This window comes from Streptopelia decaocto (assembly GCF_964273445.1).
Source record: "Streptopelia decaocto genome assembly, chromosome: 4".
Lineage (NCBI taxonomy): Eukaryota > Metazoa > Chordata > Aves > Columbiformes > Columbidae > Streptopelia > Streptopelia decaocto.
The window spans coordinates 60,383,299-60,402,393 of NC_138658.1; the positions used below are offsets into that span (position 1 = coordinate 60,383,299).

General features: G+C 35.6%; 1 protein-coding gene across 8 annotated transcripts in view; it reads left to right on the forward strand.

Moving 5' to 3' along the window:
* The window catches only part of KCNIP4 (potassium voltage-gated channel interacting protein 4), a gene marked incomplete at its 5' end in the record, with an annotated part of 417,536 nt that extends 398,482 nt beyond the window's left edge, over window positions 1-19,054 (forward strand). For all 8 annotated transcript variants that reach the window (XM_082051632.1, XM_082051631.1, XM_082051635.1 and 5 more), the window contains 6 exons: window positions 2,427-2,496; window positions 6,603-6,673; window positions 14,017-14,124; window positions 15,255-15,359; window positions 15,692-15,754; window positions 18,991-19,054. In XM_082051632.1, coding sequence (XP_081907758.1) covers window positions 2,427-2,496; window positions 6,603-6,673; window positions 14,017-14,124; window positions 15,255-15,359; window positions 15,692-15,754; window positions 18,991-19,038 — 465 coding nt within the window. In that variant the 3' untranslated portion in view covers window positions 19,039-19,054. The remainder of the gene's footprint in view (window positions 1-2,426; window positions 2,497-6,602; window positions 6,674-14,016; window positions 14,125-15,254; window positions 15,360-15,691; window positions 15,755-18,990) is intronic.
* Window positions 19,055-19,095: the final 41 nt, after the last annotated feature.

The window sequence follows — 19,095 nt, forward strand, 5'->3', positions numbered from 1 at the left end:
GCCTACTGCCATAATGAGGTATGTAGATCTCTTAAAACAGGCTGCTAACTTATTTTGAACTAACAAATAATAAATTAGACATATTTTTCCAGAGTACATTTAATTCTCCTCTAACATCACAACACTCAAATGCAGTCAGGAAATGGGAGCCTTATTTTCCACAGCTTTAGGCTAAGGATTGACACTGTTGCAGACACTGGCATTTCCTGTAAAACGGGAGAGAACCCTTTGCAAAATGAGGATGTTTTAAATGTCTTACTCATCCAAAGAAAAATTGCTTTACATCTTCATAAGCCATAGAGTTAGATGAACTTAAATGCACATTTTGTCATTCATTATTTATCGAGCTTCTCAGGAGGGGAAAAAAAGAAAAAAAGGGCAAGATCTGAATTTTACAGATTCAAATATATAGGTTTTCTTTTTGTTAACTCAAAATGTGCCTTCCTTTTTGCCTGAAAATAAATGAAATGTAGAACAGAAAGAAGCCTTGCCTTCTTTTTCTAAATTCTGAAATACTGCATTGTCCTTTTACACTCCCACCCATCTCAGGGAGAAGGCTGTGTTATTCTTCCTTGGGCAGATGTGGGAATCATGTAGAATATATACCAATGTTTGTTTGGTAGAGGAACTTATGAAATACCTTACATTTTCTACATTGAATAACCGTAATGTTATATCAGTGAGTACAAGAACACTTCACTGATGTTTTCTTTATTGTACTCCAAATACAAATAAAAATATTGCTCTTTCGCATGCACTTATACAACTCTAGAAGGCTTCACATAAAAGGACAAGCAGCGTAGTAAACCTGCTAGAGATCACAGAGACACTAGACCACTGATTACCACTGATTACAGTATTTTTAGGAAGCTGGTAATGCAGAGAGAGGTGTTTTAGAATGCTGTCACACCCAAATACATGATACTCAGGGAGATTCCACCTCAACTAACAGATTGCTCCTTACCTGACAAAGGGTAGAGAAGCTAGATTCATTTCACTGTTCCTCCCGTTCCCCAAAGGCTTTGGTTTGAAAGGCAGTGTGACCCAGCAGTCAGTATACATCTGGTGTTACAAAGACCTGTTCTCTAATTCTGCCTCTGTTGGTGACAGCCTCTGTGACCAGGAACAAATAATTTTGTTCTTCTGTCTCTGTGGTCGCTCTTTCTCCTGATCAAACAGAATTGTTTCTTACTACGTGTTTGCACATGCTTAGTTATGGTGAAGTGCTGATTTTGGCTGAGGATAAGTGACATAAATCAAAATAGTCCTAGATCTACAGATCTGACGCGTTTTTCAGGTGGTGCATTCATCTCTCAATTAGCAAGATTACATTATTTGTTTCTTAGCAGAAGCTGTCAGAACTATGAATATCTCAGTGTTCCTTATTCAGTCTAATAGAAATATTATTTGCTTTCACAGCAAAAGCTGTTATTATACTGGTAAAAGATGTTACACTGTTCTTTATCTTCATTTATAGCTATTTCTTTTCCCCAGTTTAAGACCAGGAGCACATAAGTTTGAGCTATCAGTCCAAATAACACAGTAATAGACAAAAATAAATGTATGACCCTTAACACTTAATTTGTCTTTTCTTACCTTTGTTTCTAGAAATACTTTCCTCTTAAAGAGCTTTCCAGATTTTTTTCACCCTCTGTGTTAAAGAGGAATTAAGGCAAAAAATAAATTAAGTGCATTGCCCAAAGCCACCTGCTCAGTGTGGTAAATGCAAGACTGTCTGGTCTTTGATGTTTACAGTAAACAATACAGTGTTCCTTCTGCTTTTCCTGCATCTTTCCATAAGTCATTGTTGTGAACTTACTGCTCTAATCCTACTTTTTACTTCTTCTTCCCTTCCTTTCATTTTCCGTCTTATCTCTCTGCTCTGGCACTTTCTGCTTATTCTTTCTTATGTATTTCAGCTTATGAAAAAGATGTAAAGAGGGAGACGGATCTTCAAGGTTTGAATAAGATCTTCTGCGGCAGAGTCTTTTGAATTCATTGAATATAACTCTTCTGGTAGAATATGACTGCATGTTTTATCAGTAATACCCAACTGCAAATGCAGTTCAGATTCCTGCTTGTTTTCCACACTCTGCAAATGCTACTTGCAGCTACAGGAGCGGCCACACATGGCCCACAGTGGCACCAGTAGCTCCCTGCACCGCAGCAGAGCGGTTGCTGCTCATGTCTGTCAATCAGGTCTCAAGGCTGAAGTTGAGATATATGGCACAGAAGAAATTTTTGTCTCATGGGAACATGAAGATACATCAAAGTGAATGGACATTTGATGCATTAATATTAGCTTGAAAGTGCAAAATCAGGCATGTTAAACTCTGAGAGTCACGCACATGTTCTTTACAATCTCATGAACATATGGTTTAACTGGGCCAGAGTGGATGGTATTCATTTCTTTCATTTTTTTTCAGGAATGCCCCAGTGGTGTTGTCAATGAGGAAACCTTCAAAGAGATTTACTCTCAGTTCTTTCCACAGGGAGGTAAGTACTTGGCAGATGTAATTAGTAGTACAATGAACAGAGAGCTATGTTTGTAAGTCCCTAAGTCTGACAAAAGAGCCTTTTGTTCAAATTAACAAGATTGTCGTCTCAAGCTCTGTCTGAACTCATGGGGTACTTCTCTGATATATATTTCTAAATTGAATGCAATGATATCCACAAGAAGTCAGTCTTCTCTGATGAAGTTACTGCCTGTGTTTGGGTACTTTGGAAAACCAGGTTTCTCTGAGTAGGTTATTTCTTTTTAAACTTCCTATACAGTCTTCTCCATTCTCTTTTATGCCAAGAAATCTTTCACAGTAGGAATGAAAACTGTAGGAGGCACTACAGGTACCCTCTAATATCGATGGCAGACCCCTCTTGATTTCTATGGGGCTTCTCAACTTAAATGAGGGCTTTTTTCTTTTCTGAACTCAATTTCAATTAATTAATTTCCAGGGGTTTCATTAATTTATTTATCTTCATTATCTTATAGTGAAATGAAGGTAAAACAAAGATATATGACAGTTTTTTGCTTTGAACCTTCAAATTTCTTTTAATTTGAATGGTTTTCCTCTCTTTTCTTCTTCTTGCTTTTACCAGTCAATCCTCCCTCTTCATATTATCCTACAACTCTTCAATCCTGCCTCTTCATCTCTCATAGCTCTTGAGATTTTCATGTTTCCCTGGGACTGTTCATAGCTCTCTCTTTTCACTTGTGTTTAATAAAAACAAAACCAACACATTTAATTGGTAGGAACAAAACATCTACCAATTAGTTTTCTTTTGAATAAAGACCTAGAAGGTAAATAGCGGCATTCAGTGTGGATTACCATCACTGAAATCCTTAACAAGTAGGCATAGTCAATGGGGAAGAACAAAAGGCTAAAAGAGTTGGCCTGCCTAATGATGATTTCTATATCTAGGCTTTTAAACCAAGCTAACAATTACAGTTTCAGATAATGTATTTTTTAATTACCGTGGCTAATGAAAATAATTCTCTGAATGTGATTTACTACACCTTTACTACACTTAAAATAATAATTTAAAAAATTATGATATTTCCTATTGTTACACTCCAAATTGTTTATGGGCAAAGAGAAAGCACATCTTTTCTAAAAGTAAGGCTAAAATGTATTATGAAAATAAATGTAAAGCCTAATCTTTATTAGTCCTGACCTAACTGTTACAGAAAGGAAAGAATAGTAGTGTAGTTAAAATTGAAATATACTCAGTTCTTAGTTTCTACCCCTTTTTCTGGTGCTAATGCTCATCCTTCTGCTGCTCCTCTGGGCCTTTAGGGCAGTGGCATCATGTGGGGGAGCACGTGGGGACCGCAGTGGACTGTCGGCATCTGGAGTCCTTCCCCAGGAGGAATAGGGTGTTCATGTTGGTGGTTTCTTCTTCCTTACTCCAGGAGGAGCAGGGGACAAGGGGGCCACAAGAGTAACGAAGCAGATGGCACTGGATTGCAGTAAAAAAAATGTGCTTAAAAAAACAGGAGTATCTTTGTAAAAAGCTTTCCATGCCCGAAAGGCACTCCAGTAGCTTCTTTTTAATAGGAATCCACTGCCATACAGGTGAATGAATAGCCCCCCTGCATTCATGCAATGGGTTGCCTGATACATAACTTGAGATTTGTTCTTCAGCTGAGCAGGTTGTAGATAAGAAACCACACAGTGAATAATTATTACAATCCTTCTCAGGAACAGAACAGATTATGTTCATGGTTTGATAAGGAGTACTCTCGGAGGTATAATGACAACCATTTTTTGTCTCTAATGTTTAAAATGCTTTAATAGAGTATTTCAAATGAATTCTGATTTAATATCTGTTCTTGTCTCAACCTGTCAAAATATCAATTTAACCTACTAGTTATGATATCAGATCCCTCAAAAGAAACCTTATTTTACTTAAAAAGTTAAGCTTTTGTCTAACATGATTAACGTTCAAGATTTAGGGAGGTGGGGGCAGGGGAGAATTGCATTACGTAGCTCTAATTAAAAAAGTAGTGTACCTTATCCTGCTGTGTTTTGGAAGGAAAAATTTAAGGTCAGAATTGCCTGAACAAACAACTCTGAAAAGGACTTTTGATTTTTTCTTTTCACAAGGGGTTACTAGCAAGAAAAGATTCTTCAGGTAGAGAATTTTTTTTCCTATGTCATCATATGAAAGAGTAGTATATTGTATCATGTATGGGCAACAAACAATAAAAAAGTTTTGTGTTAACCTTTGTCTGTTCTTTAGAGCTGCAGAAAATATTCAGGAATATTTCACATATTTTTAAGACATGAAAGCCAAGAGAATGGGAAGCTATTTAAAATTCAGTTTACAGTAATTATACCTCTATAATGTTTTGTTGTTGGTGGTGGTTTTTTCCCTGAAGATGGTTTGCATAGTATTTTCTGTTGCACAACAGAAGTCTCAGTAGATTATAGAAAATAGGTTTATTAAAATCCTAACTATAAACTGAAGTCAACAAATTAACATTTTTCAGTTACAGTGGGAATTTACCTGCTAGGGCATGCTTAAGCAATTATGACTGGATAGAAGGATGAATGAACATCTCAATAGGGTTTTGGGTTTTGTTCTGTTTTGGTTTTGTTTGTTTGTGGTTTTTTGTGGTTGTTGTTTTTTGGTTTGGTTTATTTTTTTAATTCTCAGAAAATGTATTAACAGACACAGGGTTTAAAGGTTGTAGAGTTCTTTCTTGTTACAGTTATTTCTCATCATATGAAATTAACTTATTGAAGTAAGACCAGAGACTTTATTTATTAATATCAGGTCTGAATCTGTGAAGTACAATTTTTCAGTTTTAATATATTTGCTCCTTTGGGGTCAAGGTGGCATTTCAGGTGAATGACCCAAGACTATCACTCAGTTTAATTCAAAACAATATTTTGGGCTATGACAAATAACAATTTTCAGGATTAATTTGAAAGGTAAAATGATTTAGTATGAAGAAATCAGAAAAAGGCACCTCAGGACTGATGGTGTTTTTCCACGACAGGGAGCGGTTTGTCCTGCGAGAGGGACACAGATTTCATTATACTTTTCACTTTACTAAAAGTTTGTTAATTAACCTAAAATTAATGTAAATACATGAAGTAGAAAGAGCAAACAAATGAGTATTAAAAGTAAACAATACCTAATCCTACATTAATTTGCATGGTTTTGAGAGAGGGAAAAGACACTGAGGAAAGCTGACTTCCCATAACCCCATCAGTTTGTAGCTCATATCAACAGGGCAGTCTCTGGAGTTCTCTCTTTGCAATATATTACTCCTGTAGCAGGTTGTGCCTCTTGGAAGGCATTCAGAGGAAATGGAAAAATGGATCTTTACAACAAATTAAAGTCTTGACATTTATATTCATGTTGTCTTGTGTTTCTGAAATGAGGCAATATGCACTGGTCAGTAGGTTTGAAAAGCAGACAAATAATTAGTGAAGGGATCGCTTGTTCAAAGTCATTTTTCAGAGCCTTGTTGACAACTTTGGTTAGTCACAGCCAGTTTTTCCAAGGTTTAAAGGACCTATCCCTCAGATGATGTTCATGGGAATTAAGCAGCAAATCAGTTTTGGTGGGCGAGCACAGCAGCAGCTTTCTGACAAGTTTGGCTTCAACCTGGGTAACCGGCCTGTCTTCAGAGTGAAAACCATACACCAGAGGTACAGATGGTACTATCTGCTTCACTCATTTAAAGTGAACAAATGAACACACTTTTCTTTTTTAACATATGAAATAGATCCCCTGTCACGGTCATTTAACTGATAAAGTAGTGTTCCCATGAACACGGGTTTTTTCAGAGTACAATAACATGACTTCTTTGCTATTCATTCACGTATCAGTGATTAGCAGAAATAGGAATGAAAATGAATGAAGATATTCTAGATCAGAATTTTAGATTTTCTGTTCCTAACAGTGTAGCTACCCACATACTTACACTTATAATTTATACCTCCTCTCCTGCCAATAAATAAATAAACAAACTGAATTGAAATTTAGTCTTGATATCGACATAAGTCTTGGTCTCAAAGTTTTCCATGGAATGAAATTAAATTAAATAAGATGTGATTACTATGGATTAATTTTACTGTTTTAACTTGTAGATTCCACAACTTATGCACATTTTCTGTTTAATGCATTTGACACTGATCACAATGGATCTGTAAGTTTTGAGGTAAGTAATGCTCTTACTTCTTCCTCTGCTATTGAATATTCTGCCATTCCTTTTAATTAAGTTCAGTTTGGTGGCTTTTATTATATGGTTCACCTTATGAAAAATTGAGCTAATGTGACTAAAGTTTCAAGTTTTTGCAGTGTATTAACAAAAGTCATTATTATTATTTTACAATTGTATATCCCTAAATAGTAACTCAGACTATGCTCCTATGTAATATTTTTATAAATCTGTTCATTTAAATTTACACGCAAGTTACATAAAATAATCCTTATCTTATTCCCTGCCTCTGCAAGGTGAGAAGGACTCTGAACTACAACTAATGTTATGGAGATGACTCAGCCAAAACAGGATTGCTCACACACTCATTAGTTTCCAGGAGAAGGCTCTACAAAAAACGTGATTAAAGCAAATGTATTTAAAAGCACAGGAGTTTGAAATTCATTTTTCCTCCATTTAACAGTCCAATCTGATTTCAAAATTCTGCCTTTCCTTGCTAAGGCTGATGTCATCAACATAATGACATGGTAAAAAGGGCAACTTATTGTAATAGTTTAGATGAAAAAAGGTGTACAAAATACTGCAAAGGAGCCATTATTTTAAGCTATACAAATAAATGCAATAATCCTCTCCTTTCATGTGCAAAACAATATGTTTACTTTGTAATGTTTTGCTTTGTTTTGTTTTCTCTATAAATGACAAATTATATTCTTAGAACTTGAGACTGGATTGGGAGAAATATATCTACTTTAAATTTGTTTAAATGTCTGACGCGTTTTTATGATTTACTTGAGTGAATGATGATGCAAGGTCTGACAGAAACTTTTTTTAAAGCATTTTCATTGCTTTATTATTGATGTAATATGGAAGGAGATGCCTCGCCAAGCAGGTACACTGTGATCAGAAATCTATACTTCAACTGGGACTAGAACCAGATCATTTTGTAGGGGGTTATTTGCATTTATTAAAAAACAAAACAAAAAAAAACAACACCCAACAACAAACATGAGCCCATCTGCTTTTTTCTGGGCAGCTGAAATCAATTGGGTCTTTGTGAAACTAAAAGCAGGAATGGAGGTTTTGTTCACATCTTCTGCACATAAGCTAATTCTACAAGGAATCCTTCTGGTCAAATCAGTAACAGCAGAGGCAATGAGAGAAAATATTTTTAGCAGCAGTATTTGAGAAGTATTTCTGCTGTTATCAGTAAGAATAATGAGAACAAAAGAAGCTTTACTGTCTTTCCTGGAGAATTGTTGACGCTTGTATCTCAGACAAAAAGCCTTAAAAAATGCAGTAGATATAAAGCTCTTTTTAAAAGATTTTAATCTCAAAATGCAGGTCTGTGTACAAAAGAAAAAAAAAAAGACTTTGGAATAAATCAGGAAAATAAAATAAGGGTTTTTTTGCCATTGCCAAAATAGATGTTTACAGTTTACTTTTGTTCCATATGGACTCAGAGAGCTATCCAGACTTGGATATTATTTGCCCTAATGGTGAAGCCAGAATAACCCTACTGCTGTCAAAAGACTCTTGCTTCTGTGTCCTTGTCTCCTGTAGCAAGATTACAATTATAAACTGTCTGATAACCATTCTAAAAGCATCCTCCTTATGTTAAAAGTGTTTAGTTTTTTTTTTTAAATCATGTGAAAGTGCTGTAAAATGTGAAAGTAGATATTGTGAAATGTGAAAAATACAATCATGTTATTTCTTCCTGCTCCTTTTTATCCTATATGCAACTGTACAATATGCTTTCTCTAACAATCCTTACTCTAGTTTTCTGATTTTCTGATTAGAAAAAAAATATAGCACAAAAGGTAGAGAAAAAGGGAGTGATTTAACAATTTTGAGAATAAATAATCAGTCAGCCCAATTTACTTTTTATATCAAAGTGTAAATACAATTTAAAATAATGACCTATGATTAAAAACACTCTTTGGCTCTCTTCTATGTAAAAAGCATATGAAAATCTGAAATGGTACTGAAAGAACGTAGGCATATTTTGTGTTGCACTCTCTTTTTTCTAATGAAGCAGTGGTAGCTGGAGTTGTGAGTAAGAAGAAGGAGAGAATTTGTTCTAGCTTTTTGCTCTTTTTTCTTCAAATTTTAAACCATCAACAATGAAGCATTGGACTTTATCACAAGTTAAACACACACTTTCATTGGATGAGATTGCTTTGTGAGATTGCTGTGTCCTTAGAGTTTTGTCATCCCTAAATCTGGGTAATCTCTGATAAGAGTCAGGCTCTCCAACTGAAGCATTATATATAGCATAAAAACCAAACTCATGAAGCTGGCTGCTTTAACCTATCTCTCTGTATCTCATGATTGTATCAATTTTGGGACTAACTTATTTCATTACTTATGCCAAGTACTTCTGCTTTAGCATGAGGGAGAGAGTTTCAGAAAACCTAGTGACCCAGGTATTGAAGGGCTCTTCTAGCCTGTTAGTGAACTGAAGATCTTTTTATCCATCAGACACAGACAGACGTCAAAGCAAGGTTTTCACTTGCTGCATGAATATTGTAACTGAACCAAAATGAAGGTCTGGGCCTCAGGGTTATTAACACAGAAAAAATGAGGCTAGTTAACTTCAGACATATAGTCAAAGGTAAATCACATTGCACTCACATGCAAATGTCCAAATCAGTACCCTTAGTTTGTTGTAGATGCAGATTAAGGCTATTCTAAATGTGATCTTGAGGAAAGTCACTCAGTAATCCCACTAATTCTCAATGCCTTTAAAATACAAAGCTATGCCCATGTGCAATGGAATTGTTCAAAGATTTTTGTCATTTTTTATTAAAAAAAGCCCACAACAACACAACTTTTGTTTGTTTGTCTAAAAATTATTAATAATTCTTAGCAAAGTTGTTGGTGATTTTCTGGTTTATTCCTCAGTTGTTACCTCAGATTTTTGCATTAATTAACAAATTAACAAGCATGTTAACCCCATTCCGTAAAAGAGTCCAGATCGTAAGATCAAACACAACTTTGGTATGTCACTAATATTAACAGTGATAAACAGTCATTGCCTCCAAGGCAGTAACGTGAGGGTAGCAGTGTAATGAATATCTCCAAGTGTGATTCTCTGTGTTCAACACAAACAGCCTTGTTCATGTCATGTAGGAAATAAACCGATTTTTCCCAGGCCAGTGGCTTGTAAACATTTTAATACCCCCTGGTGTAAAGTAACTACAAAGAAATCTATTTAATAGAATCATAGAATGATTTGGGTTGGAAGGGACCTTAAAAGAGCATCTAGTTCCAGCCTCCCAGCCATGGGCAGGGACACCTTTCGCTAGGCCAGGTTGCTCAAAGCCCCATCCAGCCTGGCCTTGAACGCTTCCAGGGATGGGGCATCCACAGCTTCTCTGGGTAATCTGTTCCAGGGCCTCACCAGCCTCATGGTGAAGAATATCTTCCTTTTATCTGACCTAAATCTACCCTTTTTCAGTTTAAAGCCATTACCCCTTGTCCTCTCACTATTATGCCCTTGTAAAAAGTCCGTTTCCAGCTTTCAATTTTCCGTATTTCCTCTTAACAGCAGCACCTCCTCAGTGATATTTGTTTTATGTGTGCCAGGGCTCCACCACTTCTGTCATTAATACTCATCACTTAATTACTTTCCAAAATCCTCATGGCTAAAACAAAAAATGGATTTAGGTGCCTGCCTATATGCTTCTGGCCTTGAATGAGACATAAAGGAATGCATGATCAGGTGGTATAATTTTAAGCTTTTCTGTGGATTTGAGTCAGGACAGTATTAAGCTTATTCATTAATTTATTAAGGAACTAGTTCTCCCCAAATATTTACTGAAGGATAAAGCAATCAGAAAGTCATCAACAACTTTGTTAAAGGTAATTAACCACTGCTGTAAAAACAAAACAAAACAAAACAAAACAAAACAAAACAAAACAAAACAAAACAATCAATCCCAGATCACAACCAGAGACTCTAAACAGATGTAGTGCAGAACTGAAATGTGAGCAGGTTGTGATACTGAGCACCCAGAGGCTTCAAAACAGATGCAAGAATGTTGGAGCGATAAAGGACTCAGCAAAACAATTCGATTCAATGTGAATCACGCTAAAGCCATTTATTACAGAAACAAGCCTCCTTATATATGCAACTATATTCTAATCACGCGTCCACGCTCCAAGCATGGATTCGCTAAATGAGTATCATGGGCTGTCCGTGTGCCGGAGTCTCACTGATGATATGTCCAATGATTCACGCCACGCCAGGACCCCGCTGACTGAGGAATGCCCCTCTTTCTCACAGCAGATTCTGTTCTTATCTTCTTGAAGCGGCCTTGAGATTCCTTTGAGCCTGACTAATTCAGCAACAGATCTTTATCTATCAAAACCCCTCCACACAGAATCCTCAATTTTGCAACCCTTCAGTGAGACATCCCCCTTTCTTGGAGGAACATAGTTAGGCACAGGAGAGTTTGGCATTTAATGGAGCTCTCCAGTCTTTACAGGTATTAGCATGCTCAGCAGGAAGCTAGCAAGGTAGAAATAGAAGCTGTGAAAAGGAGTAAAGGCAAGTACCCAAGCACAGATTTCTGCGCTTCTAACTTCATTATCATAGGCTGAAGAGGGACCTGACCTAGAGCTGTGTCTCAGTCCAGACCTCCTCCAGACCTGTAGGCTCCTTTGTGACCCTAGATCAGATGCACATACTTAGGGGGTGTAGGTGTCTAAGCATTACTGTGAATATTATTTCAAAAATAAATAGGGTCTAAAAGTAGAATTACTCCTTCCACAAAAAGCGGATGTCTAAATCAGGAAGGAAAACACATCTGGGTATTCTTGTACTGTAATGGAGACTTGGGTTCATGCTCCGTGCTAAATGGTGTGTCTGGTTCATGCACCACTGTGTCGGTGGTAACAAGCATATAGACAGACACTCTGAGCTTAGCTTCTGCCCTCAGCAATGTTGCTTTCCTGCATCATTCTGCACTGCCTTAGTAATTTAACAGCTTGCATAGCTATACTGCTCTGACACACACATCATCTTCCACCATGCAGAGAATTTTTCTCTTTGAGGATCTAGCTCAAATTATCCTGTGGATTTAGCCTATATCCATTGAATCAGATTTTCTGTTTCTATATGATTTTATTGCTATATTTTTCAATTGCATGAAGTATGTAGCTAAGATATCCCATCCTAACTGGTCCTTATTCAGCTCATCACAACTTCCTCTTATGGTAAGTGCTTTCTGTTGTTTCCGAGGTGGACTCCTGCACAACACTCAGACAAAGGCAATGCACTTGAACTTAACTAGGTACAATTCCCACACATGTTAATGTAATATGGATGGGGGTGACCTGCTCTTGCAAAGTTTATAGCACACACCTGGAAGGTTTTTGATATGTCTCAGATTTTATAAGGCCATTCAGTCCTGTGCAAACCAGTTTTTTTAGGCATGTTTTTTTTAAATGATGATACAAGGGCAGCCTTGCAAATGGTGATATAAATGATGCCAGGAAGCCACCAATTATAACATATGGGTGGTGCATCACAGAAAGGAAGAAAAGGGAAATAATCAGGAAAAGAAAAATAGATATGGTTTAGAATCATAGAATAGAATCATAGAATCAGAATAATAAAATCATATTAATAGAATCACTTTGGTTGGAAGAGACCTTTAAAATCATGGAGTCCAACCATATCCTAACTCTGTTTAGGTAGAATAAATACAAAAATATTGCTGGTGCCAAATTAAAAATAAAATCAGAGTTCTGAAATATAATACACTAAGAAAATATAGTTATTGGAGACCTTCACAAAGGACTTCAGGAAAAGCTACATCAAGAATGGAAAACAGTGCAGAAAATATTTGAAGACATGGCACTGAATTAAAAAAGGTTAATTACTAATGCTATAATGTGATCAAATCTGTTCTGAACTTCTTTAACATTTTAATACTTAATAGTACATTGATATAGAGCTGTTTGGAGATTTAACCCTGTGACCCTCAATTAGTCATTGAGATGCAGACAAGACAAGTTGAGCAAAACTCTTTCAAGATTCATGTACCCATTTACCCCAAAGGGCATGTATACCAATAACACAGACATTTACAGTAGACTAAGAGAACCCAGAGCACACCACTTGAATTGTTAAAAAGACTGGAGTTGTCAGAAGAGCTGTCTGTGGATCCTAGACCATGACATCTGGGTATTCTTCACCGTATTGGGTATACTTATTTGACTGTGTGGTACACCAGACATTTGTAATTTATGTCTATGAGGTCTTTTCCGTTGTTCCTGTTTTAAGGGAATGCAGAAACTTTGCTGGTGTGGATAAGAATTTTTTCAGCTTTTATTGTCTCTGCTTTAAGACTTCCTGTATGTCTTTGTCAATGACAAAGAAATGCACTTTTAGATACAAGCTCTTGCCATATTCTGCTCAGTCTATTATAGGGACAGTTTCACAGATTTATGGCTTTACAAGCTTATCAAATAAAACAAAGTGGAGGAGATGCTTAGGAAAAAAAAAAAAAAAGCTATTGTTAAAAAAAAAGTTAACATGCTAAGAAATACAGAATACAGGTGATAACACATCCCAGCTGGTATTTTCTCCAATTTGCAAGATGCTTACCAGATGTAAGTGAGGTTTGTGCTGTCAAAAAAGTATTAATGATGAAACAAAATTCTATAACCAAATAATACTTATAAATAATCTCGAAAGTCTTCTGATTTATTTCTGTGGAATAGCTCTATAGCAATAGAGTATTAGTGGGTCACAAAAGCATTAATGTGGTACATAAACACATAATAAATATTTTTCCCTACCATATTTCCAATAAAAGGTTTAAGTATTGAAGTATAGTGTATCATACATGAAGTTTCAAATGTTGACTGCAGCAGACTGATCTAAGAGGTCTAGGAACTACTTCCAACAAGGTATAGATTTAAAAATAATGTAATGTTTCTTAGTAAATGGTTCTCTCCTATACTTAGATTAATCTAACTTCCACTTAAGCTTTTTTTTTTTATAATTAAACCATGGGAATTGCTCTTCCCTGATATTAAGTTCACAGGAGCTGCTTATGTGAGCCATTTCAGAGGATAAATCCACTAAACAGAAAATTATGGCTTATTTTATAGAAAATGACTTAATTTACTTATTAATTATGAGTGTAACAAATAGTGCATAGATTGTTAATTACTTAAAAAAAACAGCAATCCTTAACACTGACTGTGAAGCAAAAACATAGAAACAACACATCTTTCCAGACTTCTGTGCTCTGACAAATGCATTATTCTGGATATCTGAGTGTGTGTGAAAACTGCTCATTCCAAACTGACCAGGGTTTTTTTCTATTCAGGATTTTGTTATGGGTCTCTCCATTTTACTCCGAGGGACAGTACAGGAGAAACTGAGCTGGGCTTTCAATTTGTATGATATAAATAAGGATGGATACATAACTAAAGAGGTAAATAACATCTGGTTTTTACACTAATCACTGAAACTAAAGGTTGCCTATGTAAGTCCTGCTGTCAAAAAAGAATGGCTTTATTGTCAAATTAGTATTGTTATCAAACAAGTATCTATTATGAAAATAGCCATGCTAAAACCAAAGTAATTATCTCACTTTAAAGGCATATATAAATATTGAAACGGGAAAATCTTCACAGAAATTGTAAAAAGTCAGAATTCTTCAGATACAGAAATGTTTGTCTTCAGTTTATGTCTATGATTTGCACATACAGTCACTAGTAGTTTGGCAGGATACTTGGACAAAACAAGAATTAAATATGAGGGACATAATTGTTACTCATTATAGAATCTACTTCTAAAAATTTTTACTTGAAAGATAACTTATATAAAAAGATTCCTATGCCTTTTATTCTGCAAGGATTCAAACACATACTCATATTACAGTGGGACCAAATGAGTGTTTTCATTAAAATATATGTTTTTTCAGAACTGGGTCTTTATGTAATATATTATACTTAATTTTACACTTTTAGAAAAACAATTAATGATTATTATAAAAGGGTGATATATAGCATAATTTCTTAGCATACTGGCAGATAACTTTTTTTAATAATTATTCACAAGCCACTCTACTAACAAAATTCAAAGCTGTTGATATAAAACAAGGACTCTTTACATATATGCAGATGTGTGCATGGGTATTTCTATTTTCTCTGGGGAAAACTCAGTTGTAAGAATCTGATGTGTTTTGACCATTCACTTGCTGTTACAGAATTTATTTTCTTGTTTAGTTCTATTCACAAGACTTCAGGAGATTTTTCGCACAATCCATGACCTTGTACACATTCTAAATTATTTAAAATCAAAATCATACATCTGCATCTATTTAACAAGTTTATCTATGACAGCTGAACTAACATGCTAGAATTTCTAGGAACATAGTAGTTCCTTCTTGAAGCTGTCCAGTCATAAACTAAGAGGCACAATCTCGGTATTTTATCCTAAAATGTAATTCCTAAAAATCAAAATGTAATTCCTAAAAATCATTTCTGTGTTCTGTGTCAAAGCAGTGTCTATTAATAAAACATACCTTATATTACACAAACATTTTTTTTTTCTCTTCAGGAAATGCTTGATATCATGAAAGCAATATATGATATGATGGGGAAATGTACCTATCCTGTTCTCAAGGAGGATGCACCTAGACAACATGTGGAAACATTTTTCCAGGTGGGTTGGGTAAAAAAGGAATCAAAAAGATTGCTCTGTTAGCAGGTATGGAAAGATTTTCATTGTTGTAACAGTTTTGCATATCCTACCAATTTTTTAACCCTTTTTCTTTTCTGTGGTTCTGTCCCAAGTTTCTCAGATCTACTCATTACACCTCGCTTTTTCAATAATAAGGTCCTACAGCTTATTCTAGTATATCACTTACTACGTCTTTACAGCATTTTGGCCTGGTTGTTCCCAGGCCGACAGATAACTGAAATGAATAATAAAAAGGACTTGCTTTATGCAGGATTTCAGGAGGATAAACATACATTCTTATTCTTTCTGAACAGAAAATGGACAAAAACAAAGATGGAGTAGTTACCATAGATGAATTCATTGAGAGCTGCCAGAAGGTAAGTACCCAGTGATAAGTCCTGAACCTGCATCTGTTGGCTGATGCTATCATAGTCCTGCACAGATTTCTGGAGTGACAGTGATGGTACTCCTAATACCAGAGACAGTATTTCTTGAAGGTAGAGTATGTATGTACACTACTACACAAAACCACTATACAATGTAAATAAATTTGTGACCTGAATCTATGGAAGAGATGTTATACACAAGCTGTCATTGATTATTAGATGACTGTGCCTGCATCCCTTCTTTAACAGTGGGGTTTTTTCGTACTTGATAGCAAAAAAGTTTCTTCACATTCAGCTAAATATTTATTCCTATCTTTTGTCCATGCTGATGACCACATTCCTATTACAACTGTGACATATAGCCACAGTAGTAATAATAATATTGCTTGAGAATTTATCATCTATACAAGTGTTTCTCAAACAGCAAGTCATGACCTGCCGGAGGCCTTAAAAAGGGAGAGTGCAAGGAGCTTGTTGAGTGTTGGATGGCAAGAGTTAGCAGCAGGCAAGTTTTCTCAAGGCAAGAGAGTGAGAACTGATTGTGATTATTAGTTGCAAGTGTTTACACTACCCAGGTGGCTGTTGATTTCCTTCAACTGCTGAAAGCAGCTCATTGCCTCTAGAGCCAGGAAGGAGAATAAACTGCAGCAGGAATTACAGCATGTTTTCACTCCTCTGTCCTTCAGAACCTGGCTTGCTCTCAGATCAGGAGGTGATACAAGGAAAGATAAGTTGCATTTTCAAAAATTTAACGAAGTACTGTTAATTTGTCTGTTAAAGAATGCAAGAAAAAGAATCATGATATAGCACAAAATAATTATGCTGAGTCTTTGGCATGATATGAGGTTGTTACGTGCTGCAAAGTGTCACATTAGACCTAGTGATAGGATACGCTTGATTACAGTATGCAAATTGATGTGGCAAATAAACCCAACACTGTTTGTTACAGTGAGAAATATAAGGAATCATAGTAGTGTTCTACTGATACCTCGTCTAGGCTGACTCTGATTTAATATGAGCTGAAGCAGACCAGCAATCTAGCCTGTGTGCATTGCTTCTTATCTCCTGTACCAAGAAGAGAGGAGCAGATGAGATGGGAGAGAACAGGACTAGAAAGACAAATGCAGTTAGTCAGTGATTGTTTTTTAAGTATTTAGAATAGGGAAAGCTGAACAGGAGATAGCAAAGGTGCTCTAGAATTGGTCTATTTTTATATGTGTCTGTAGTTATTCCTTGGGCATTACTTTTCTAACTGTGGCTCTTCTGTATATCCTTAGCAATGTGTATTGCATAGTGTCTTATCTGTCGGCAGTGCTCTATTGCATTGACCATGGTTCTAACTTGTCAGGTAATGATAGAAAGGGATATTTTCTGCAGGAGTAACCCATTCCATACACAATGTTGATGGTCTGGGCGAGCCTGAAAACAACAAAGGAGTCATCTCAAACTTCAGTAAGAAAAACCTCATGGCTTGTGCTTCATATGGACTAATATGTCCTAATTTCTTAATCATTCAACAAATCCTTTATGAAAAATTGTTTAGAAAAAGAGGCAAATGAGAAAGATATATTTGCCAAAGAATTTTAATGCAAGTACGAGGTCTGTTTTCTTTTTTTAAGACAGAAAATAACTGCTAAAAGTCACCATGTTTCAAATATTATGAGAAACCTCTCTGTTTTTGTGAAGACTCTTCCCATTTGACTGACTAAAGGAGAGGCTTTGGACGTCTTATGTATAGAAAGAGCAAACCTCAGAAATATGGGCTTTGTAAATAATTAAATGATAAATGATTCCAGTTAAACCAAATTTTAACCTTACATTAATCAGTGATCATGAATAGTATATTGATGTTTCAAAACAATGCAGTGGGAAAAAGTTTATCTGAATTTAATATAGTAATTTAATATAGTAAATGTCTTATACAAACTTGTAAAGTATTAATCTACATATTTTTCGAAAATACATATCATTGCTTTTATAGGTTAATCAGCACAAAATTGTGCACAGGTTGCTTCTTACAGCAACGTCACTTGAGATGAAATACAGAATCGAAGATGAAAAACCCCACTGTGCATGGTTTGTAACATAAATTGAGCAAATTACTCAGACTTGTCATTTTCTACAAAGCAAATCACCCACTAGACTGAACAGTGAATAATTTAACTGGAAATTGATACTGAACATGTTATTGGAACATTAAAGTACAGAAGGCCTACATACCTATCAGTAGCAGAGAATATAATGAGAGAACCTTTCTAAGAAGAGGGTTATTTATGGACCTCTTTCACAAAACTTCCTACAATATTCTATCAAATTCAGCCTTTATATGCACTAGAATTAAAGATGGCTAGATTATCTCTAAAGAAAGTACTAAAGGCTATGCTTTCACATTTGAAAAGATCATTACAGTGGGGATCAGCAAATGCCGAGCGTGTAATATACTCATCTATTGTATTGTGCAACCAATTGTTGATCCAAAAGTGCCATCAAATATGTGCTACTACATGTAAACTCTTTCTTCTATACACTGAAAAGTAAATGTTACCAAAAAAAATTCCTGACCACTGTGCTGGAAGTTATTTATTGATAAAAAGTGAAGTACAGAATGGTGCATCAGTAAGCATTATGCAGGACTTGGAAGCTGAAGGTTTTATTACCTAATGCAAAGCAATCAGGAAGCAGAAGTAGCATTAGAAAGCAGCTACATCTTTCAGTGCGAACACACTGAAAAACTGAGCTGAGGAGTCAGTGTTATTTGTGGAACTGACTTGACTTTGGTTCATGCGAAGATGCACGCTTAGATCTATTTTATTTTGAGGTCATCTCTAGCTATGCAATCGAATGCCCTAGAACTGCAAAATGGCTTCTTTGTGAGATACACAGGACTAGCAATTTTATGTAGGGACTCAAACTTCAGCTACAACAATTATTCCTTGAGCACTTATTGTATATATGTATTTTGTTATACTGGATATAAGCTTATAAGCTCTGAGATACTGCAGACTTTATTAACATGCTGTTGCGTTCTGGACAATTTTCATTTAATTAAAATATTTAAAGTGTAGATCTATTAACAACTTTTTTTCTGGTAACAGTTTCTCCAAACAAGCTGAAAAACAATGTTGTCATTAACTAAAATAGTTAGTTCTACCCAATTTCACTATAGGTATTTGTCAACACATTTGTAATGATGTATGATTTTGGGGTTTTTGTTGTCTCTTTTACAGGATGAGAATATAATGCGATCCATGCAGCTCTTTGAAAATGTGATTTAATGAAGACATTAGGCCTACAACTAATGGACAAATATGAGCTATTCTGCAACTTTAAAA